This window comes from Diabrotica virgifera, chromosome 9, assembly GCF_917563875.1.
Source record: "Diabrotica virgifera virgifera chromosome 9, PGI_DIABVI_V3a".
Classification (NCBI taxonomy): Eukaryota; Metazoa; Arthropoda; class Insecta; order Coleoptera; family Chrysomelidae; genus Diabrotica; species Diabrotica virgifera.
Window position 1 is genome coordinate 163,380,419 of NC_065451.1, and position 26,702 is coordinate 163,407,120.

General features: G+C 33.7%; 1 protein-coding gene across 4 annotated transcripts in view; it reads left to right on the forward strand.

Moving 5' to 3' along the window:
- LOC114337594 (lachesin-like) overlaps positions 1-26,702 on the forward strand; it is a 204,237-nt gene that overhangs the window by 122,690 nt on the left and 54,845 nt on the right. For all 4 annotated transcript variants that reach the window (XM_050661061.1, XM_050661063.1, XM_050661062.1 and 1 more), the window contains exon 2: positions 11,317-11,547. In XM_050661061.1, the coding sequence (XP_050517018.1) occupies positions 11,317-11,547 (231 nt within the window). The remainder of the gene's footprint in view (positions 1-11,316; positions 11,548-26,702) is intronic.

The window sequence follows — 26,702 nt, forward strand, 5'->3', positions numbered from 1 at the left end:
TATAATCAATAATATTTATTGGAGTTAATATTAACATTAACATCACACAAAATTAGGCATATTCTCATCCTCATATCTTGCTGCTTTTTAAATCACGTATTTTTTATACGTCCTAGTTTTCTGTCTCAAGGTCCAACGAAAAAAATGCAAATGGTCTATTCATTAGAGCGCCATCAGCGCCTTTGAAAAACACGATTAAGCAAATCTGCAATTCAGATTGGAATCAGCATATTTCCAGACTGTTAATTTGAATCTACACACAATTACTATACAACAAACAAAAAGTACAAGACCAAGACCATATCGTTCTTTTTCATTTCCTTCGCTTCGGTGTCGTGTCGTCTTCCGACGAAATCCTGTAATTGTCGGCCTTTGAAAGACGTTTCATTTGCATAAGGAATTATTTATTGGTATGTTTTTAATTAGTGTACAGAAGAGGGATTGAAATTGTGTTTTTCGCATATTATGAATTGATCAAACACACATTGCCGAGAGTGGGAGTCACTGTTGTAACATTTCACGCTTTTAACTTTTATTTGGAGTGAAATCTCATTTGAATATCGTTTTCGTCGTGGTTGTGTTAATGTGAAAATCGACCCAATTCCTATCGTACGAGTAATAGAACAAATAGAATAGAAATATGCTTCATTGTCATTGAAAATTGTACAATTTTATAGACAAAGCTTACAAAGGGTCAGAAACAGAAATAACAAATATCTACAATTTACTAAAATTGCATAAATCGGCAATATAAATAAAACAAAAGTTATAAATAACCCCCAAAAGTGATTTGGGGGTTGGTTGTTCAGTCACCTCTCAAAACAATATCATTTGTGCTTCTTTTATTCCTCTTCTGTGCAGCGTACATACTGGAGAATTATATAGTATCTTACAGGCTCTTAAGAATATTAACCTCCCGAACATAAATATTGCCATTTGTACAGACTCTCTAGCTTCCATTTTATGCATTCAGGAATTATTTATCGATCATCCTCTTGTCCAAAATATCCATCATTGTTACCACCACCTTTCTACCTTAAACACTAAGATTACATTTATATGGATTCCGTCTCACATTGGTATACCTGGCAATGAACTCGCAGATCAGCATGCTAAAACGGCTTCAACAGATACCACGTCAACAACCCACATCCAAATTTGTAAATATTTGAAAACAGAAGCATACAGATTCACATGGAGATTATGGCAAACCCACTGGAACTCCTTAAATACATATTTACGTGCAATCCAGCCCTCAGCATATAAGCCACTTTACACTGGCCCCACAGGACTCTGACCTTAGAATTATAAGAAGAATCCGCTTAGGCCACACCAAACTTACTCACGGCTTCCTGATGTCATCAGATATCCGGCCTATCTGTCTAACATGCCAGTGCCAACTTACCGTGAACCACATTATTACCGAATGTCATCAGTTCAGTGTAGTAAGACAACAGCTCAAACTCACTCCGCATCTATGTGACATTCTAAGTGATACCAACCAGTAAGGAGTTCTTCAGTTTAAAAAAATATCATTGTATCATAAACTTTAAATTTTTTTTATGACATAACTTGTTAATGCTCTTTAATTATACCTCTTGTAATCTGTTTGTAATCGTCCCGTGCGAGTGGCCATAGTTGCCGAGCACGTTAATGTAAATAAAAAAAAATAAAAAATAAAACAAAAATAATCTATTACAAAATTTAAATAAATTGCAAATTGCACAATCTACCTTCTAAACTAATAAGTTTAAGTTTAAGCTGCTGCTTATGACACCCAAATATAGATAAAAATATAGTTTGTACATAAGGGTACTGTAATTTCTTAGTTATTCATTAATATCTTTTTGTTCTTTTTTGTAATTTAAAAATAACGTCGTATTGGGCAGCTGTACCAGAACACCAAAAAGGAAGGTCATATCGAATATGAGACTCGAACAAAAAAAATGTGTTTTGGAAGATGCTAAATTAATTTCCTTCGAAACAGATCTTATTGCATAGCAAACTGAGGCTAGTTTCCTACTTAACAAATCGATGTGAAAGGACCATTTAAGGGTGCTGTCTAAAAAAATACCAAGAACTTACAGAATCAACGGTACTGATCTGGTTGTTATTCAGAGGTAAGAGTTGAAGAGCTCCTTTATAGGATAATGCTATTGTTTTATCTACGTTAAAAGAGAGTTAAGTAGAATCGTACCAAGTTTTTATTGTAAGTAGATCAGAAGTTAAATTATAGTAGCATGAAGAGTTGCAATATTTGAGTTGCTCCAAGTGATACTGGTATCATCCTCAAAAAGAAAAATTTTTCCATCGGTTTTTAAACTAGTGATGTCATTAATAAAGATAAGGAAAAGTAGAGGACCCAATACTAAACCTTGTGGTACCACACAAACAATGTTTTTAAGACTAGAATATGTATTATTTGCTCTAACCTAACCAGTTGTTTCCTATTAACTAAGTAAGATTGGAACTATACCTCGAATTCCGTAGAAATTTAGATTTTTAAAATAATCTACTAAGAGACCAAAAATAAAAGTTAATTAATAAATAATAATAGTTATTTATGATATAAGTGTTAAAAGTACAAGTTTAAGGCACGCATGTGAAAGTTTGGAGAATGAGCGATAGCGAGTTCTGCAATTCACATGAGTGCCTTAAAAATGTACTTTTTAACACGCATATCATACAATATTTTTTCTACAAACGTAATTACAGGACAATATCTACAATAGTATATTGTACAACAAGAGAGAAAAAAGACATATTTCTCACGAGCGCAGAAGTTCTCGCAAATCAAGCGAGAGAGAAATATGTCATTTTCTCTCGTGTTGTACACTGTACTTTTTCTATGGATGCGTTTTTGTCAAGAGTTAAAACTTCAAAATTAAATAATTTAGGTGCTTTATTAGGTGAGTATATTATATGCCTAAATTGAAATAAAATACATATTACACATAGGTATTTAATATTCTTAATGTTTATATACTTTATTTATTTAAAGTTATAATTCACAGTTGAACAGTATTATAAAAGGTAATTTTTGATAAGTTTTGACAAGTGTCAACACATTTTATTTGACAAAAATAATTGTGTTTGTATTGTGCATGTTACCATGGAAATGGCGATCATATGTATGTAAACCGGCGGTGAACCCGTGAGAAAAAATATTTCTCACTGCAATGGCCGACTTTTCTCACTGCCTGAGAAATTGTTCGTTTTGAATGTATGTAAGTAGTGAGAGAAGTTGCACATTGTATAGCATCCATAGAAAAAAAACTTTTACTTGAACTTGACTGACATTCCATTTTTATATTTTTTTGACATTACATCAAAATTGCCTATACGGTCAATACGAACTGCAGTGCCTTAAAATTTTTTTAAATCACTAGTGCCTTAAAGCAGTATTTTTAACACTCGTTTAGAGTGCTAAAAATTGCATTTTTAACACGGTTGTAGAAAAAAGGTATTTAATCAGTCCAAATTTTTCTTGACACTTTGTGAAATTCTCTTTAAAAGTAAAATATCAATCCATAGTTTCTGGATGTTAGTCAAAATATGGTCGTCTGTTTCATAAATTACAACAAGGCTTATTTAAAAAAAATATCAGTAGGAACGAAAAATGCTTAGTTAAAACTATTCAATGCTGTTATCTTCAAATTAAACCCTCTTTGTCGTTTCCTCTCTCGTTTAATTTTTACGACGATGATGCAATAAAAACGGTTTTCTAAAACTATTAATCAAACCGAAATATAAATATAACATTACGGTACTAATGTGCTAACCATGTGTGTCCCAAATCCAACCCATTTTGTGACTCCATCGTTAACCCACATAAAAAACTGACACATCACGTTTTAAAATTCAACCACGAACTAAAAAAGGACCCCCATAGACAATAAATATTTTTTTAAGCACTGCTTAAGCTTTCAACTCATCCTCGACAAAGAACCTATTAGTATTTAAAAGAAAACCCCTGCCAACCCCCTAGTGTTACCTCAACAAGATTCAGCGTAACCCTATATTGGATTAAGAATGGAGCGCCATATCTCAGGCTTAAAATGACGCCGCGCTATTTGTTGCCCTTTTCGCATGATATTTCGAATTTGGAAGGCAGGTAGCTATAAATTTTTTTCCCGATCCTGACCTTACTCTTCGATTTTGCCGTTATTCGAACCACAAACAACACGGGCGTACCATTGTTTTACAAGATAAGTCCATCCAGGATTAATGCTAAAAAGATGTGAAACCGTTATTTGTTTTTGCGCTGAAGCAATTTTCAGCGATTTTTTTAACATTTTTAAACATTCAACTTAATATTTCTGGGCCAAAACATTGTATATGGGGCAACATGCTTCGAAAAGATAAATACTCTCTGCTAAGCGTCATCATGCACGGAAGAGTAGAGGGAAGAAAAGTCTCGGGAAGAAAGAAGAGATCTTGGCTGAGGAATATCAGAAATTGGACTAACCTCAGTGCTGAATAGATATTTTAAGCGTTTAAAGGAGCGATCGCCAAGAAAAGTTTGTTAACATTAAGAAATATTTAACTTAAGCCTAATCTATCAATGGAGAAGTTTTGAACAACTTACGTTTTGCAGACGATACAGTAATAATATCGGATAACAACAATGATTTACAGAACGTAATGCAACGCCTTAATGAACGCTGTCATGAGTACGGACTGAAGATGAATTTAAAGAAAACTAAATGCATGATCATGACTAAATCAGCACACGCAAACATCCAATTAACTATTGAAGATACTGTAATTGAGAGTGTGGATAACTACAAATACTTAGAAAGATGGATAACATCAAATGTAGACCAAACCAAAGAAATTAAGACACGTATTGAAATAGCACGTGCATCATTCATTAAACTTAAACAGCCTTATTAATAAAAATTGCTTAGTCCGACGTTAGTCTCGGACTACTTAGTCCGAGAATAAGCGAGTACTAACTTCATTTTAAGATTGTCATTAATAAACACGGACTAAGCTCGGACTAACTAAACCTTCCTTAGTCCTAGTTACAACAAATTTATGTTGGCAACCCTTGCGAAAAAGAAGAGAAATGGAGAGAATTTTGCGAAAAGAAGAAAATATAGAGGATTTAACCTCTCTTTCCTCTAAACCGAACAGCTGTTCAGTGCCATTTCTGCATAAATTTTAGTTAATTTTTGTTGGAGTTCGTTCTGAGAAGGTGCTACCTGCTGTTTTATATTTTATATAATTATTGTATTATTGTTTTATATGTATTTCATGTTAACTGCTGTACCTTTTAAAAATTGGTATTTGACTTTAAATTTACCTTCTAATTCCTCTAAACTAAAGAGTTTTTTTATAATTTTGTATATTTTGATGTGACTCACAAGAGGAATATCGTTCCGCTGATTTCTATCCTCATTTAATTCGTCTATTAATTATCTTAAATCATTAATAAAATAATCTCTCTCCATTATCAATAATAACATAATAATGTTATTATATATTATAAAAGCAAGCAAAAGCAAATACCGAATGTATTTAGCAAGTTTGTAAGGTTATGAATACAAAACGTCAAGTTAGTCTCGGTTTAAACCTGCTATTACCTCGGATTAAATTTTAGTCCGAGACTAGAGAGGGTTTAGCTTAGTCCATCGTTAGTCGCTGTTTATTAATAGGGAAAATGAATGGTATTGACTTAGTCCTCGGACTAAAGTTAGTCGGGCGTTAGTCCGTGTTTATTAATAAGGCTGAAAAAGTTTCTTTGTTGTCGGGATATAAGGTTAGAACTGCGCCTAAGGATGCTTCGAAGTTACGTGTTCTCTACTCGTCTTTATGGCTTGGAAGCGTGGACAGTGAAACAAGTCCATTTGAATAAGTTGGCCGCCTTTGAATTTTGGTGTTACAGAAGAATCCTACGAATATCATGGATCCAAGGAAAGTAAAACGTGGAAGTAACTAGAAGGATAAGAAATCAACCGGAAATAATACCAACTATCAAAAGACGAAAACTTGAGTACTTGAGATATGCGATGAGAGGGCGAAAATACTCATTATTACATTAACTTATTATGCAAGGAAAAATCCGAGAAAAGCGAAATTTGGGAAGACGAAGAACATCATGGCTTAAGAACTTACGGGAATGGTTCGAATGCAGTAGTGCAGAGCTATTTAGAGCGGCAGTCAACAGGGTCCGCATTGCCATGATGATTTTCAACCATCGATAAAAGATGGAACTTAAAGAAGAAGAAGAAGAACTTAAGCCTATTTAATATATCTAAACATTCTCATTTCCTTTACATGCATTCGTTATTCCTCTTCCTTTTTAACTATTTTAACTATTCGTTATTGCTCTTTCCTATTTTTAACTGCCCAACATTCAGTTTCGTACATCATGGCTGGTTTTATGGCTGTTTTATAGAAGTATAGCGATACGCTTTAATTACTATTTTCGCTAATTTTAATTTTAATATTTTTTCTCAAAAGCTAAACAACTTATTCATTCGAAATGCACATTCAAATACAAAAATGTTAAGAGTGACATGACTTTACTCTGTCACCATCTGTTTTCTCACCCACATAAATTAGTTACCATATCAGACCATTATGTCAACAACTCACTTAATGCATCGAAATTGTTTTCTTAAAACTGCAAAAGTGTACGCCAGACCTAGTGATTTATTGACAGCTGGTCAGAGTAAAAGGAACACAAACATATTATCGTTTGTGGTTTCTTTCTTCAGTAACAACTCCACCCTTTCTTCCGAGACCAAAGCGAAACAGATTTTTTGTTACTCCAATAAATAAAATATTTACCGTCGTTTTGTGTACATTTATTACATTCATTTCAATTAAATTCCACCAACACACCTACCGGAATATTGGTGATCCCGACGTGATACAATCAAAAGCAGCTTAGAAAACCCATATCACGAGCCTTTTCCAGTTGTTAAGCGAGGTGACAAGACTTTTGTTGTCCGGGTAAATGGAAAAGAATCAACAATTTCCATAGACAGATTGAATCCAGCGTACGAGCTTCACGACTCTACCCATCACGAAACAAAAGAAATGACAGTATCCAGCAAAATAGACAACAGACCGGGGAGAAGAGCAAGATTTACCGGAAACTACCAAGAGAGTGTCAGTTTACAGTGTATTAAGTGATTTTTCGTTCTCCTCGTATAAACTTTGCATTTCTTTTTCTATTTTCAATTTTCATTATAATTTGTATATATTATGTATTATCTATCGTCTTAGTCTCTCGGAGGGGGGTGTATAGCGATACGCTTTAATTACTATTTTCGCTAATTTTAATTTTAATATTTTTTCTCAAAAGCGAAACAACTTAGTCATTCGAAATGCACATTCAAATACAAAAATGTTAAGAGTGACATGGCTTTAGTTACCATATCAGACCATTATGTCAACAACTCACTTCATGCATCGAAATTGTTTTCTTAAAACTGCAAAAGTGTACGCCAGACCTAGAGATTTATTGACAGCTGGTCAGAGTAAAAGGAACACAAACATATTATCGTTTGTGGTTTTTTTCTTCAGTAACAACTCGGCAGGCAAACGCATCGGGTCTGGTCGTCGCTAACATCCACCCTTTCTTCCGAGACCAAAGCAAAACAGATTTTTTGTTACTCCAATAAATAAAATATTTACCGTCGTTTTGTGTACATTTATTACATTCATTTCAATTAAATTCCACCAACACCTACCGGAATAGAAGTTTCTCTTCAGGTCCATTGAAATTTTTCTTTCACACAACTCACTACTCGCTTCCTTCCACTTCATCCATCTAACACTAATTCTACTGCATGCATCTCCATCCATTTCTCCGTTACTTTGTAATACCGATCCTAGGTACATACTTAAAACTATTACTTTTCGCAATCATTTGACCATCAAAGACATCTTTTTGTTTGTATTAACACCATCAAAGAGGTCTAGAAAAAATAAAATACTACTGGCTGAAGAATGTAAGAGACTGGACAGGTATGGACACACATTCGATACTAAGAACAGCGCAAGATAGAGAACAATTTGGGGTTGCTATAGCCAACCTTCAGTAATGGAGAAGGCACCTTAAGAAGAAGAAGAACACCATCTTTAACTGAATAGTCCACATACTCTGTTTTTTACTCTACTGAATTTTAAACCTTTTTCCTCAAGAGCTTGTCTCCACTGTTCCAGTTTTTGTGCTAACTCGCTTTTACTATTTCCTGTTAACGCTTCACCATCAGCAAACATTGAGCACCGGGGAATGTTACCATGTAGTTTTACTGATATCTATTACAAAACTAATAAATAAGTACTAAGCACTTATGCTTGGTGTAATTCTATTTTCACATGAAATTTATCAGTCTCTCCAGGGGTCCTTATTGAGTATTGAGTGCCTTATCATGAAAATAGTCACAGAGTCACTCTATCATATGCTTTCTTAAGATGAATGAATACCATATGAGCGTTTGTTTCTTTATTTCTGTATTTTTCCATTGCCCTGCAATGCTCTGGCTGCCCTGCATAAAGCCAAAATTTCCGTCTACAATAATTACCCCTTCCCATATTTTCATGTTGTGACTAAATAGTTTTATGGCCCTGGAGTTTGTACATGGTTGTATAACTCCCTTGTTTTTGTAAGCAGGTACTAATATACTGCTTCTCCACCCAACTTTTGTCATCTGGATGTTGTATATATTATATCTTCCGTGTTTTTGTAAACAGGCATTAATACACTGCTTCTCAATTCGTCTGGCATTTGTCCAACTTCCATAATTCTATTAAATAAACCTGTTAGCCAACTTGTTCCTGTCTCTTCCAATGCTCTCCACACTTCCCACTGGAATATCATCTGGTCAACTGCTTTTCCTTTCTTTATTTTTTGAAGTGCTTGAATCACTTCCTCGTTTGTTATTTTGGTGACTATTTGTGTTACTGCCTCCGTTTTAGGTTTTCTGTCTAATTCTTTATTTAATAAACAATCTAAAGTACTTTTTTCATCTCCTTTTGACATACTTTTCGTGAGTTAGTATCTTATTATTTTTATCTCGGATACATCTAATCTGATTAAAATATTTTGCTTTCTTTGCTGTCTGTTTGGCTATTTTATATATATATTTGTTTCTTCTTCCCTGGTATGAAGTTGATCGTATAGGTTTGTATACGCTTCTTCTTTAATATTTGCCTCTGCTACATTCGCTTCATATTTGGCGAACTTAGATCCCTAATCCAGTGCCTATCTGGACAACCACACAAACAAGTCCCAAAACTATTAAACAATTAACACACCAACAGGAAAAACATTGAAAGAAAGAACAAATAGTGGTGAGATTGGAGAACAAATACGAGTAATGGAGAGCAGGTGTATGAAGGTTCATATAATTGAGTAGAAGCAAGAAAGAAAAGAATAGAATAAACGAATTAATAAATTGGCTAAAAATAATGCTAAAATAGCACTAGACATCAATAGCAAGAACAAGTAAAGGTTGTCGTAGAAAGGAATATAATCAGAGTATTTCGACAACATTAAGAGGCAATAGAAAGTAGGCAAATTATCTGTCTTTTCAGCTCTATTTGTCCAAAAAAACCTATAGCACACGCACAAACTCCTCTATATCACTTTAACAAATCATCCCTCTGAAGTTACGCTTATGAACATACCGAAAAGGGCAGCTGAAAAACCAAAATGCCACCCCTATGTGTTTTATTTATAGTTTGTCTGCATTCGAAATTCAAAAGGGTCCTACTAATTGCTTATTCAGAGGTTTTATGAAAAGGAAGTGTTAGAAAAATAGTCATTGCTGGAAATTGAAATGAAAATAGTCATATATTAAACCAATGACAAGTGGATGGGATAGATGTGTGAATGACGAGTCAATATGTTGGCATAGGGGAGATGAGAATTGCGCTCTTATGATATTACTTGATAGATTTTGTATTGAATATACAGGGTGTTTGGTAACCAATGGGTCATAGCTTAACCTTAGATTCCTGAGGCTAAAATAGGTCGATTTAAGCTACCTTACCGTACGAAAGTTGATAATAACCGAAATACAGGGTGTCAAAATTAAACGTTTATTTTATTTATTCTTGAATATTTCCTGACAAGCATGGGATAATAACACGAAATTTGGTAAACGGGGGTTTTTTGGGATGAGAAGTCTAAATTCGCCACCGAAAATGATGTATTGCCCAGAGGCCGCCACATACGTCTTTCAGCGCTCATTTAATACGTTCATTTTTTTATCCCCCACTCTACATACTTTTTTAATCAAAATTTTTATTCTCTTAATATTTTTACTGTTTCATCTCACTAAACTGAACCGTTTTCGAGATAAATGCATCTTAAATCTGTGAGGCAACATATTTTTTTGCAAATTGTAGTTACACTCGAAAAAAAAAACCATAACAATTTACAAAAATGTTTTGGATATTTCTTTAAATGGAATTTGCGATACAATGACATAAATATGAGAACTGGCACAATTATTATGGTTTCAAGTTTGTTTTTCAGGTCTAACTACATACCTACAATGATATTGTGCAAAAAATTATGTTGTATCGCAGATTTAAAATTCGTTTATCTCGGAAACAGTTGAGTCTGGCGAGATGAATGTAGTATAACTTTTTTAAGTAAAAAAATTAAGAGTATAAAAATTTTGATTCAAAAAGTATGTAGAGTGAGGGATAAAAAAAATTGAACGCATGTATTAAATGAGCGATGAAAGATGTATGTGGCGCCCTCTGGGTAATACATCATTTTTGGCGGCGAATTTAGATTTCTCATCCCAAAAAACCCCCGCTTACCAAATTTCGTGTTTTATCCCATGCTTGTCAGGAAATATTCAAGAATAAATAAAACAAAAGTTTAATTTTGACACCCTGTATTTCGATTATTATCAACTTTCGTACTAAAGTAAGTTAGCTTAAATCGACCTATTTTAGGCTCAGGAATCTAAGGTTAAGCTGTATAAGTATATATATTTTTTAAAAGAATTTTTGTCCATTCATTACAAAATTTAAAAAAAAACAAGCAAAGTATATAAATTTAACCGCTTTCCGCGCATGCCAGATATATTCTTGCAATAATTGTACTGCAATAGCAATAACAAGCAATTGTACTGTATCTCTGGTGGCGTTGATAAATAAATATATAAATTGGAAATATATTTAGATAGCATACAGGATTTGATTTTGGTTATAAACTCTAAAGATACTTTTTTACCAAATCGCAAAAACATAAATTTGAATTTGATCGGATTCTTTCTTAATGCAATTAATCGATGTACTATGCTCACGCTCTAACTCATTTATTTTTCTTTGTTGCAGGCAAACCAAAACCTGAAAATGACGAGGACACTTATGGAGCTCTTTTAGACGAAGATCTTCAGAATGACGCTGATGACGACGAATATGGTGTAGATGGTCCGGACGACGGCCCAGATGATATTAGCGAACCTGTTAGCGAGGAAGAACATGCCGAGTTCAGGACGCAGCCTCAGGTGTTGGTGGCAAAAATTGGAGACGTTATCAAGCTACCGTGCCAGGTGTCAAACCACGGTAAGGATAATGTTAACTTAATATAACCAGTTGAATGAAAAATTTTTAAGAAACAGCATATTTTCAATAAATAACTTCTTCTTCGCTATAAGGATTGGGCTTCAATCCTGCTTAGTCCTCAGTCTTGCCTATTAATCTATCTTGGTTCATTCTTTCAATCTGTTCTCTAGAAATATGGTATTCCAAGCAATGGCCTGACGACTGGACAAAATCTACAATAACGACAATGCATAAAAAGGCAGCTTCCATAAATGCGACAACTATAGAACTACCTCCGTTATCTTACATGCTAGTAGAATAATGCTACACATAATCAATGAGAGACTGAAAAGTTTTCTGCAAAGAGAAATACCCGAAGAGAATACTGGATTTACCAAAGGTAGAGGTACTCAAGAACAACTTCTGAACTTTAGACAAATAATTAGTAAAGTCTAGGGATTTCAATATCCCACTATATTTGTTTCCTAGATTATCGCAAAGTGTGCGACAGGGTCAATTGGCAACACTTATGGCATATCCTAATAGAAGTAGGCGTATCACAACACTTAATTTCGCTTATAACTGAAATATACAAACACACTACTGGAACAGTTAAAGTGCTCATACTCTCAAACGAATTCCATACAGAGCATGGTGTCAGACAAGGATGTATACTGTCTCCACAGTTATTTAACATAGATGGGGAGCATATTATGAGAAGAGCGTTTGAAGGGTGGGAAAAGGGTGTTTCAATAAATGACCGAATAATAAACAACCTAAGTTTTGCAGATGATACGCCCATTCGTGCAAATAGTCAAGAGTCAAGTTAATTGATCTCATTCGATTGATTGAAAACGAATGCCAAATATTTGGTCTGCAGTTGTTAAACATACCAAAGTCAAATATAATTGTGGATAGACTACGTATCAACTATCCACACATAACCACGATTAACCGGTTTGTGACTTCATACTTATATCTGGGATCATTGATTATAAATAAGGGATCACAACAGCAAGAAATAATACGTAAAAGCAAGAAATAAAGGAAAATGGCCAAAATATGCAAGGACTCTCAAATTTCACAGATTTTAAAAATGAGGTTGATTTACTGTTATGTTCACAATACAACATGCGTATGTGAATCTTGGTCCATAAGACAAGCGTATTGATTAACTGTTATATCCCCAATACAACATACGTATGTGAATGTTGTTCTGAAGCTATTTCCTTGTGGCATTTTTATGATTAACTATTTATATGGGAAATAAGCCACAATTAAATTGAAAAAAATATTTTATTAATGTTTCGACGCCCAAATCGGGTTTCGTGGTCAAAATACAAAATACTCCGTATAATTGTATCATGCAAAATACTACTAAAATAAACAAAATTGTTATTGCTAAGTAAAAAAATTGTTCTAATAATTTATTTTATCGCCAACCGTCACTAAAGTCATTCATTATTGTACTCATTTGCCCCCATTTGCGGCAGTAAAGTAACACTTTATTGTACTGAAAGAAGAATTTTACTTTACCTGCCGCGATTAATCAAAATAAACTGAGATTGAATGTATGAATAATGTAATACCTAAGTGGTCGATGGCAGTAATCGATTATTTATTTGAGTGAACTTAAAATTTATTTACTTTAATTATTAAAAATATTGTACAAAATTTACGTTATTATTAATTAAATTTATGTCAGAAAGTGAACTTCTATAGTATTTTGAAATTTTTTCTTAACATCCAACGTTTATTGCAATCTGTCTGATCACAAACAATAAGCAATACATAATATTATTGAAAAATAACACAGATGGAAGCCGCCCAGTGGCGAGCACCCAGTAAGACATATAACATTATAATTTTAAAATAAGACATAACAATTACTTGGAACATAATACATAGATAAAATTTAGTATAGTGGACAGTTCAGACAATAAAAATATGATTATTAAAAGTCTAAGGAACATGAATAAAAATACGAAAGAAGTTTAAAAATCACTAAAACTAAAACATGATTATTTCACTGCACTATGACACTGCACTCTGTTGTTGCTCTGATGTCCAGATGTACTAGAGGTCCAAAGGGTCAGGTCTTTTTAATCGTCTTTCATGAGAAATGTTGAGCAGGTCCGTGGCGAGTGGATTTGGATGGCAGGATAGTCTTGTCTTGTATCTAGAATTTACAGCAGATATTGCTTCGCTAACTGTTGGTAGCTGTAGGTCGTGGTGCAATCTCTGGTTCGTAACATACCAAGGGGCATTGCAGATCTGGCGCAACACTTTTGATTGGAACCGTTGAAGTTTTTGAATGTTGGTATTACTAGCTGTTCCCCATATTTGTGCTGCATATAGCCACACCGGTTTTAAAATACATTTATAAATCATAATTTTGTTCTCCAGGCTAAGATTTGATTTCCTACTCATGTACCAATACATTTTCCTGTAGATTAGGCCGAGTTGAAGACGTTTTTTCCAGATGTGGGTGCCCCAATTAAGTTTACTATCTAAATGAATTCCCAGGTATTTTTCGGCGGTATTGACTGGTAGTGGAGTGTTATTTAAAGAAACCGGAGGCGCGACACCTTTTTTTAAAGTAAATGTTATTTGTGTGGATTTTAAACTGTTGACTTGTACTCGCCACAATTTAAGCCAGCCTCTAGTTCAGTCAGATGATTTTGCAATACCTCGGATGCTTCTGTTGCTATAGGATTTGAAGCCATTATAACTGTGTCATCCGCATATGTAGCAATTGTTGTATTAATGGTGGTTGGAAGATCCGATGTGTATATTAAGTAAAGTGTTGGTCCTAATATGCTTCCTTGTGGAACTCCAGAACATATTGGAAACAGGTTAGTAATTTCCCCTCCTCTTTTGACTTGAAAAAATCTATCTGTCAGATAGGATCTTAATAGTGAACTTATGGGATAAGGAAATATGGATTTAATCTTGGAGATAAGACCTACATGCCAAACTTTATCGAATGCCTGTGAGACATCTAAGAATGCAGCTGTACAGTAATTTTTGTGTTCGAGCGAATTTCTGATAGTTTTTACTACCCTATGAATTTGCTCGATGGTACCATGTTGTTTCCTAAAGCCAAACTGATAATTAGGTAAAACATTGTTGCTGTCTAATGTAGGCTCTAGTCTTCTCAGGAAAAGCCGCTCGAACACTTTAGATATAATAGGCAACAAGCTTATTGGACGACATGAAGATACTTCTGCGTGATCCTTATTAGGTTTTGGGATTAGAACAATTTGAGCTACTTTCCATTGGAGTGGAAAGTAACCTGTTTTTAATATTGAATTAAATATACAGTGCTAGTCAAAAGTCCGTACCCTCCCTCGTATCTTTTGAACGGTTATACCTATAATAGTGAAATTTGGAGGGAGAAAATAAACGGACGTAAGCTTCTTAACTAGTCATGACAGGTGACGTAATAGTGACAGATGAGCCACTGTGACCGATAATTTTAAATGGGACCTTATGACAAGTGATACCTTGTTTGAAAGGTATTGAAAATGCCTATTCATTCATACTAATTTCGTTTGAGTTTAAGCTAATTTTAATGAATAAATGAAATAAATATAAGCTTGTAGTTTCGCATTTAATTAATTAAAATTCAAAATTCCGCCTATATTACTTGTCAAAAAGGTTCACGTTGACGTAAAAACTACTAGAGAATTAAAAAACGTCAACTTTTTTGACAAAAAAAAACCATAGGCGGACATTTGAATTTTTATTAATTAAATGCGAAACTACAATATTATATTTATTTACTTTATTCACCAAAATCAAAATCAACTTAAACCAAAAAAAATAGTATGACTGAATAAGTATTTTAAATACCTTTCAAACGAGGTATCACTTGCCATAAGGTCCCATTTAAAATTATCGGTCACAGTGGCTCTGTAACGTCATCTGTCACTATTACGTCACCTGTCATAACTAGTTAAGAAGCTTAAGTCCGTTTATTTCCTCCCTCCAAATTTCACTATTATGGGTATAACCGTTCAAAAGATACGAGGGGTGGTACGGACTTTTGACTAGCACTGTATAAGTAATTAAGCTTACACCTTCGTTGGGTAGATTTTTTAGGACCAAACTAGATATTATATCATACCCAGGTGACTTCTTATTCTCCAGATTATCAATTACTTCTTCTACTTCAGATTTCTTGAAAATTTTAATAGGCGGAGCCATTTGATATGGTGCGTTTATGACTTCATGAATATCTTCTTCTTCTTCAGCTGAGACTTCCCTCTGATGTTGAAATACCTCGCATAAATGATTTGCGAAAGTATAAGCTTTATCTTTGTCAGTTTTAGCCCATGTGCCATTTAGTTTCCTGATTGGCATATTCATTTGTTCGTTGTCTTTAAGTTTTTTTGTTAGTTTCCACAGAGAATTATTTGTATCATCTGAAGGTGAGAGTTCTTTAAATAATTGTTGATTCCATTGTCTTTACGTTGGATCAAGTTTCTTTTGAGTAATCTGCAAGCTCTATTAAAATTTGTTTTATCTTCTGGGTGTCTAGTGAGCTGCCACCTCTTTCTTAGTTTTCTTTTTTCCAGTATAAGTGTATTTATGTGAGCAGGATACGACTCGGAGTTGTTGTGTGTGTAGGTAATTTCTTGAGTGGACGACCAAGCAGCTTGCTGAATAACTGTAGTTAAGTGAATGACTGCATTTTCTATGTCCCTGTCACTTTTAAGAGGCAAGTTTAGGTTAATGGATGATTTTATTTCTTCTCTATACCTATCCCAGTTTGTTCTTTTATTACACAGTGTTAGAAGTTTAGGACAATTGTGATTTTGGCTTAGTAGGTCTATGAAGAAAGGGGAATGATCCGATGATAGGTCAAAAGAAGGAGAAATTTGGATATGGGTGTGTGTTATTCCTTTTAATATAGCGAAATCAATAAGATCGGGAATTTTTTGTCTATCAGTGGGCCAATAAGTAGGCTGTCCAGTAGAGAGAGAAGTTAAATGATTCTCATTAATACTTTTTAATAATTCTCACCCTCGTGAGGTTATGATTCTGGAGCTCCATTTGTGATGTTTGGCATTGTAATCTCCAGCAGCAATGAAACGGTGTCCGAGTATCTCAAAGTATTCAGTAAAATGATCAGCTTTAATTATTTTATTCGGTGGACAGTAAACAGCAGATAAAATAATCGAGCCTTGTGAATCTTCTACCGACACTGATGTAGCTTGAATGTTGACTCTGCTAATTTTGTTTATTTCATGATGCTTAATATTATTTCTTATAATAATTGCCGTACCTCCATGGGCCTTTCCTAATGGATGTTGAGTTACGTAGGTTGAATATTTGGGATTTTGAAATTATATTCATAAAACATAAATCAAAACACAACTATCGATTAAACATCGAAATCGGCCATCATTCAAAAGCTTTCTGTCATCGTCATTACTGTCATACGAAATTTTTATTTCGTCTAAAATTAATAAAATTCTTATATCTTAGGTGCTAAAACCAAAAAAAGTTAAGTAAAGTTTTCCGTTTTAGTGGGCGCTTGCCATTTTTAATTTAATTTTCCATTTTCCACAATCGTTTTTTCCGATTATAGCGCCATCTATCCATAATTTGAAAAAATGTTTCTAATAAAAGTTGCTTATTTTGTCGTAAGGAATCTAAATCTACAATAAAAAATGGGGCTGCCCATTTAAGATTTTAAAGTAACCCCCCACCCCACCTCCGTGGGGTGTCGTGTTTGGTACCATTCGATAGATTTTTCAAAAATACTGATTACGTGTATTTTGCAGTTTTTCCATCTAATGTTTATTTTGCGAAATATCGCGGGATTTGTGTTTAAAATTTTAAATTTACCCCCTCTCCTCTCCGTGGGGAGTCATGTTTGGTATCATTCGATAGATTTTTGATAAAATATTGAACACGTATTTTCTAGTTTTTCGATCTAACGTTCATTTTGCGAATTATTCGCTTTTTCTTTGTGAAACTTTTTAACTCGCCCATTTCCTTACGCCCCGCTCAAATCGTCAGATTTTTGAAATATACACTGTTTTGCATGTCATGAACTTACCTTATCTTAATCTGACAATTTCGATTATTTTTAAGGATAGATTTTTTTTTCGGGTCCCCTTTAAAGAACTCCCCTGTTTTAGAGCCAATATATGGTAGAGATACATCTGCAGGGCACCAGGTTTCTCCCCATATGATAATCTGACGCGCTCGAGTAACTGCAAAAATCCCCGCTTGGGCTCCCCTACCATAATGAAAGGGTAACAAATCAATTGAACGTTCTGTCCGACAAAATACATGGAACGTTTTCGTAGTCTGACGTTCGAAACCTGTAACCTGTTTCACAATTAAAACTTCCCCTGTTTTAGTGTTCCCATACATCAAAGTTTGTCCGACTAGACACCGTTAAGTTATTAACAAATTTTCAGCTTGCTATTGATAAACTTTTTTTGGTACGCGGGGTCCAGGCCTATCACGAATTCAATATTGAAACTTAAAATAACAAATAACTTATCTACATAATCTACAAACATCCACCAAGTTAAAATTTTCCCTCTTTCCTAATTTACTCCAGAATGAGATACACGATCTCAACCCTCTTTTATTTAGCATTCGCTCTCTTAATATTCGACTCCTATCTCCGGCTATAGCTCTCTGCCCTAAGCCTTATTGGGGAATTTGGCGTATTTTTGCCGTACAGCTACTCTTAGATTTAATTATCTAGTCTGTCAACGTAAATCATTATTTTAAGAGGCCACGTGTACAGAGCAAACGGCATTTTCGGTAGACACAAGCCCTTTTAATTGTATCGATTGTAAGGGTAAACTTTAATATCTGGTTAGTAAATAAAGGGATGGTGAATTCGGCTGCTGTTGGTTCATTAGGAGTAGCGGAACGTTTGCCGCTGGTCTTCACTCGATGTTGTTGAAAAGTTCAACTCAATTTTTAAAATGACAAGAAAATCAATATTGCTGGCTGAGAAAAAACTCTTCAAGACAGGGACATTAGTTTATTTAATTGAAGGATTTGACCATTACTTGACGAAAATTCATTTTATCTAACAATAAAACACTAAAAACTTTTGTTTTCAATATTTTCACAAAATTTATTTAAATTAGTTCTCAAGTGATGTGTTTTTACTATGCGTCTACACCAGAGGTTCCCAAACTATTTTTTCTCGTTTAAAAAATATACTGGTTTCGGTGGACCCCCGGTTCTTCTTTTCTTTTCTCAAAATATCATTTTAAGCGATTTTACAATGATTTGGAATCTATTTAAAAAAATTTGCATTTTTTATCGTAAATTATCAATTGAAAAAATAATCAAGTATATTCAAATGGGAAATAAGCCACAATTTTACCTAAAAATGATTTTATTAACGTTTCGACGCCCAAGTCGGGTGTCGTTATTGGTATATTATATATATATTATTATTATATTATATTACCCAATATTGGCAATATCATTTTAAAGTCGTCTACTTTAAAATGTATAATACGTGTCTGAATTGCCGATATAAATGAGTCAGATTAAGAATTTTTTACTAAGCAACAACATTTTATTTATTTAGTATTATTTTGTATTTTGACAACGACACCCGACTTGGGCGTCGAAACGTTAATAAAATCATTTTTAGGTAAAATTGTGGCTTATTTCCCATTTGAATATACTTGATTATAAAAATGCCACAAGAAAATAGCTTCAGAACAACATTGAAAAAATAATATTTTAATAGAAGGTTATCCAAAATGTGATTGTTAGGCATTATAACAAGTTTTTTGTTTTAAAACAAGTTGTTGATCAAACTTTAGCGTAGAAAACGTTAAAATATTGTTTTTTCCATTTCCTCCATTCCCAAAATACATGTTCTTCTATTTGGCTGAAAATTTACCCACAGATAGCCAAAACACAAGACTTTAATTGTTAAAAGAATTTGTATAGTTTTACAATACAAGAAAAGTTACATGCAATAAAGAGTCAAAATTATATAGTACAGTCGGGTTAGCATTTGATCTTGCATGCCGAGCTACCCAAGCAAGATTCTATTTTTCTAATCTTAAGGGGGTCAATAGTGTAAATTTAAAATCGCGAATAAAGGAGAATCGTTTTTGCTCAATATCTCCGCCATATTTAACTTTTCGACAACAAGTGTAAGGACTGAAGTTGTGGAAAATATGATTTCATATAATTTATTCTATTTAAAATTTTTTTGTTCCGTCGATATTTTCCGAGTTATGGGAGAAAGAGTGACAGTTACAGCATAATTATTGAATTATCTTGTTTATTATTAGTTTTATAACAAAAATGTACCTATACAAAAATGTACAGAATTAAATTTTATACAGTTTTGGTCTCTTTCATGTTTTTGTTAAAATCAATATTTCCGGTAGTACGTATGCGGTAAAGGCGCGAGCATAAGCCCTGATTGATTTGATACAACTTTTCGACAAAAATGGTAGGAACTGAAATTAATCCAAATAAATTGTGTTTACAATAATTATTATAATTTTCTTAAACATTTTGTTCGTATGGCCGATATTTTCCGAATTAATTGTACTTACAGTATACGCCTATATTTTTGACTCTGATATTATTTCACGTATTTTTTTTGTATTGTAAAATGATACAAATTCTTTTAACGACTTAAAGTCCTGTGTTTAGGCTATCTGTGGGCAAATTTTCAGTCAAATCGAAAGACATGTGTTTTGGGAATGGAGGAAAATGTAAAAAACGGTATTTTAACGTTTTCTACAGTAAAATTTGATCAAAAACGTGTTTTTAATCAGAATAACTTGTTATGATGGATTATAATAACATTTTTGAGTCACTACTATTAAAATATTATTTATTCCATTGATATTTTACAATAAAAAAATGCAAAATTTTTAAATAAATACCAAATCGCTATAAAATTTTAGTGGACCCCCACTTGCAACTTGTGAATCCCCATTTTTAATTCACGCCAACGTATACCCCCGTTGAGTCCCTCGTGGACCCCTGGGGGTCCACCTGGACCACTTTGGGAATCACTGGTCTACACCAGCGATACTCAACCTTTTTCTTTCCTGGGCCACATAGTAGCTATTGTCACAACTTGCGGGCCGCAATCAAGATGAAGTAGTATACAGGGTGTTTCATTGGAAAACGGAAATACGTAAATGGTGAATAGAGTTAAACGAGGCGGTTTTAGACATACTAAATTTATTGCTCCATCGATTTTATAACCGAGTTACACGGTGTTTTATCGATTTTGCCCATTTTTTCTGGACCCATATTTTTGATATTTGTTACACATATGTCACATTTAGAACCCAAACCACCCAACTACTAATCACAAGAAAAATCCAGGTCCGGATTAAACAAAATTATAAATCCATTGTGACCTTGAAACAACATCCTGTATATTGAAATTTTCAAAATCCGTTTGCACATTTGAAAAGAGCTTTAATCGAGCTTCCATTTTTTGCTCAGACAATTCAATGACTTTAATTTTGAAATTATGTCGAAATTTTTAAAAACTCGAACTTTCAAAACAAAAATTTTGATGTTCTTCTTCTTCTTCTTCTTCTTATAATAGGCCTCTTGGCCTGTTCCTTACCGATTTTGAGCTTGTATTCGTAGCTGTGATGTTGACTGCCAGCTGCTATCTCGCCACCTTTTAAAGGGCTTTCCTATTTTTGATATAATTTCAAATTTTGAAAATAAAAAATTTTGATATAATTTCAAAATTAATGTCATTAAATTATTTATATTTATAAATTATGTGCAGACGAATTTTGAAAATTTTAATATACAGGGTGTTGTTTCAAGGTCACAATTATTTTAATTTTTTTTTTGTTAATCCGGACCTGAATGTTTCTTGTGATTACTAAATGGGTTGTTGCAATGTTGTAAATAAGTATTGATTATTTTTAAAATGAGTATTTATTTGTTCACTAAATTTAATAATTTATTATTAAAAGTTAATAATACCTTGCTTTTTAATCAGACGTCTTAAAAATTTCACTGTACTTTGAAATTAAAAGTCATTAAATTGTCTTCCTCACGTTGAAAAACACGTGAAATTTGACAAATAATTTGATCACAGGGCCCTTTAGTTAGCCTTCGGGACGCATAAAAACGCTAGAGGGCCGCATGCGGCACGCGGGCAGCAGGTTAAGTATCACTGGTCTACACCAATGAACTGTCAACACGGATGGAATGGGCATGAAGCGAATTTAATGCGGCCAGGATGAGAAAGCAATATCCAGGGAAAGACGGAAGATAATCGCCATCTTTCGTAAACAAAGAAATTGATAGTGATAGTCAATGTTGCCAGATTGGGGTATTTTCCTACAATTTTGGAGTACATAATTTAAAAGCGTCTATGGGATTTTTTCTAAGCAGAAATGGTTGGGGGATTTTGTTGGGGGAAGAGTTATGGAAGATTTTAAGGAGTCATGGGAAATTAAGTTTGCGAATGTACATAGAACTGTATGTTATACTCTCATATAATCGAAGAAGGTATGACCTATGAATTATTTCCAGGGCCCTCTGTTGATAAGTAGTATGTATAATTTTGGTTTACTGTTCTCTACATTTGACTACTAATTTATTAACATACGGAAAACATTTTAATTTGGGGGATTTGAGCTTAATTTGAGACAATTACAGTTTCTAAGTGGGGGATTTATAAAATCACATCTGGCAACTCTGGTGGTAATTGTAGATTGTAGGAATATCCAACCAATGAAGAAGTCAAATTTTCCCTTGCAGGCTCTGTCTCTCTCTAGACCTCTCTCTTGTATGTTGGCCGCAATCTCGCTTCACTATTTGAATGGGACGGGGCCATTTCATTGGTCTACACTTTAAAGTCTCTAACTGAATAGCTTGAGCAGTGGGTAGCTGTTTGTCACAAGTTGGTCATTCAGAATTATATCTGCATTTTTTAAATTATTTCCATAGATTCTAATAAAGATAGCTTAAGGCCTTTATTTTGATTAGGAAGAATTTTAAACTGTTCTTTAAAATAATGATTATGATCTAGAAGGTGATATGCGTACAAAGAATCTGTTTTTCTATTATTGAAAGCCCTTTCATATTCTGCTATGCATTTCTCAAAGGTTCTGCCAGTTTGACCGATGTAAGTTTTTGGACAGTCACCACACGTGAGTGGTATACACCACTCTAATTGCTTTTTCTTTTGACTGTTATTGTTCATAATGTATTTTTGTCTAAGTTGTTGTTAGTTCAGAATAATCAGCCGAGAGATCTATGTAGAAAAATACGCTAGTTAACACGAGACTTCAAAGCCAGAACTTGGACCATTGAAGACCACACTGGAACTCTGAGAACAAACAGAGAAGATATAGCAGAGACATGGAGATCGTATTGCAGGGACCTATATAAAGATGATCAACGCCAAGAACCTGTTAACCAAATCTCTGACGAGGTAGAAGAAGAACCTGATATACTTGAAAATGAAGTAAGACTCGCGATCATTAAGCTCAAATGTAATAAAGCACCAGGTCCAGATATGATAACAGCAGAAATGCTCAAAGTCACAGAAGAAACTGGCGTAAAATTACTTTATCTACTCTGTAACCAAATATGGCATTCTAAACAATGGCCTTAAGACTGGACAAAATCTACAATAAAACCAATTCATAAAAAAGGCAGTTTCCATAAATGCGACAATTATAGAACTATTTCTCTTATATCACATGCCAGTAAAATAATGCTATGTGTACATATAATCAATGAGAGACTAAAAACATTCCTTCAAAGAGAAATTCCACAAGAGCAAACTGGATTTACCAAAGGTAGAGATACTCGAGAACACCTGTTAAATATAAGACAGATAATCGAAAAATCTAGGGAATTCAATATTCCACTGTACATATGCATTATAGATTATCGTAAGGCAGTGATACTCAACCTGCGGCCCGCGGGCCGCATGCGGCTCTCTAGCATTTTTTATGCGGCCCGAAGGCTAACTAAAGGGCCCTGTAAACGATCAAATTATTTGTTAAATTTCACGTGTTTTTCAAATTATTTGATAGTGTGCCGATGTGTTTGAGGCGTGTTTTTGCGTGAGGCAGACAATTCAATGTCTTTAATTTTGAAATTATATTGAAATTTTTAAGAAATCTGATCTCATTATTATCTTTTAATAATAAATTATTAAAGTTAGTGAACAAATACCTATTTTAAAAATAAGCAATACTTATTTACTTCATTGCAACGACTCGCATTTAGTAATCATAAGAAAAATTCAGGTCCGGAGTAACAAAAAAAAATTAAATAATTGTGACTTTGAAACAACACCCTGCATATTGAAATTTTCAAAACTCGTTAGCACATTTAAAAAGAGCACAAAAACTAAGTTTAATTGCTCGCTTCAATTTTTTGCGCAGACAATTTAATGACATTAATTTTGAAATTATATCGAAATTTTTGTTTTGAAAGTTCGAGTATCAAGTTCGAGTTCTTAAAAATTCTGACATAATTTCAAAATTAAAATCATTAAATTTTCTGCACAAAAAATAGAAGCGAACCATTCAAATTAATTTTTGTGCTCTTTTCAAATGTGCAAACGGGTTTTGAAAATTTCAATACGCAGGATATTGTTTCAAGGTCACAATGAATTTATAATTATATAGTAGTTTGGTAGTTTGGGTTCTAAATGTGACATATGTGTACCAAATCTCAAAAAAATATACAAGGCTGTTCTAAAGTTATGGGTCCAAAAAAATGGCCAAAATCGGTAAAACACCCTTTAACTCAGTTATAAAAATCGGTGGGGCAATAAATTTAGTATGTCTAGAACCGCCTCATTTACCTCTATTCGCCGTTAAAGTATTCCCGTTTCCCAATGAAACACACTGTATACTACTTCACCTTGATTGCGGCCCGCAAGCTGTTGCAATGGCTACTATGTGGCCCAGAAAGAAAAAGGTTGAGTATCGCTGTAGTAAGGAGTTCGACAAAGTCAAGTGGAGACACTTATGGCGAATACCAAAAGAAGTAGGCGCACCCCAGCACCTTATTTCGCTTATAACTGAACTATACGAACACACTACTGAACCAGTTAAAGTGCTTGACACACTTTCAAACTAATTTCATCCAGAACCGGGTATCAGACAGGGATGTATACTATCTCCACAATTATTCAATATATATGGAGAGCATATTATGAGAAGAGCACTTGAAGGATGGGAAAAGGCATCTCAATAAATGGTCATAAAATAAACAACCTACGTTTCGCAGATGACACAGCCCTTCTTGCAAATAGTCAAGCAGAGCTGATTGATCTTATACGACTGGTTGAAAACGAAAGTCAAATATTTGGTCTGCAATTAAACATATCAAAGACAAAGATCATGATAGTGGATAGACTACATAACAATCATCCGCACATAACCACAATTGATCGGTTTGAGGTTGTGAGTTCATACTTATATCTAGGATCATTAGTCACAAACATAGGGTCACTACAGGAAGAAATAAAACGTAGATGTGATCTAACAAAAATCGCCACAGCAAAAATGACCACAATTTGGAAGGACTGTCAAATTTCAAGAGCGTTAAAGATGAGGTTGATCAACTGCTTAATATTCCCAATACTGACCTACGGATGTGAATCTTGGACCGTGAGAAATTCGGAAAGATAGACGCCACTGAAATGTTCTGTTGGAGACGAATGCTACGAATTCCTTGGACCGACCATGGAACAAATAATTCAATTTTAAGAGAGCTAAAAGTTAGCCAACGATTCTCCAGTAAAGTCCATCTCCAACAATTAAAATACTTTGGACATGTTATGAGAGCAAACACAGAAAACATGGAAAGACTCATAATACAAGGAAAGGTGGAAGGCGTAAGATCACGAGAAAGATCCCCAACAAGATGGATCGATCAAATTACGGGAATATGCAAAAGACCTATGCATGAGTTAAAAGAAATGACCAAAGACAGAGAGAGATCTTTGGAGACGGACAATACACGACATCACGTCGACCACTACACTCCCTCCGGGGGTTCAGGATTGAAGAGAGAGAGTTGTTAGTTCTAAAAGCTGGTGTTACTTCATATATATGGCTTTCTTATGCAGTTTTTGGTTTAAAATGTTTAAATTGTTTGTTCGTTGTACCAATTGTTTATGGCTATTGTTTAATGATGTTCAATTCTATCGAAAGTTATTTTTGACATGGGAATTTTTGTCAATATAAATATGTAACATGCTATGATAGACTTCTAATTCGCGAAAAAGCTGTAGTGGTATTAATTTATAATAAATGTTATGGGAATATTAAAATAATGTTTTTAGTGTTTTATTATTAGATTAGTTTATTTATCTGTAGTATGATGTGATTAATAGGGAACATAGTTTATTTATCTGTAATACAATGTTGGACTTGAAGTATGCAAATGAAAGTGAGGTATTATGTACTTAATAGTAAAAATAGAGATTTATGCAATTAGGAACCTAGAATATTTAATTAAAATGTGAATTATTCATATAAAGGTAATGGCACTAACCTCGCCATCCACAACCAACCTTTCTCAATATGCATTTTAATTGTCACTGTCCGGGGCTTGCTGTATTTAGTTTCTGTTGATTGTTGATGCTTTTTCCACGTATCGTGGTTTTTTTCGATATTTTAAATATTCCCCATGCCATTATTCCATTATTTTCCATGAATACATTCATCATATAGCCTATTGTTCAAGTTAGAAGAAAATATAAAATCTAAATACTTCATATATTTTTTTAATATGATTATTTCATTCATAGAGATTCTGACCAATAAAAAGCTACAGAAATAAAAGTTACAGCGATTATTTTTTGATGATTTTAACTTCCAATCGTATAGTAAGATATTTAATCACGTGTTTAATTCTGTCCAATCAGATTAAAATTATACTGAGAATTATCTACTGTAGAAAATTACCGATAGAATTTTTTTAAGTACATAGATTGTTTCTGTTTAATGGCAACCAGTTTCCTAGTTTTGACAACTGTCACATTTTAGAAAATATCCATAATATACGTATTAAAAAATAATCTTACGAATATCACACGACAGTAAGAATAAATAAGAAAATAATGCTTAATTTTTACTCAAATTTGTTGTCATTGGGCAATATTGCCCATATTGCCAGACAACAAATTTTCGAAAAACTGT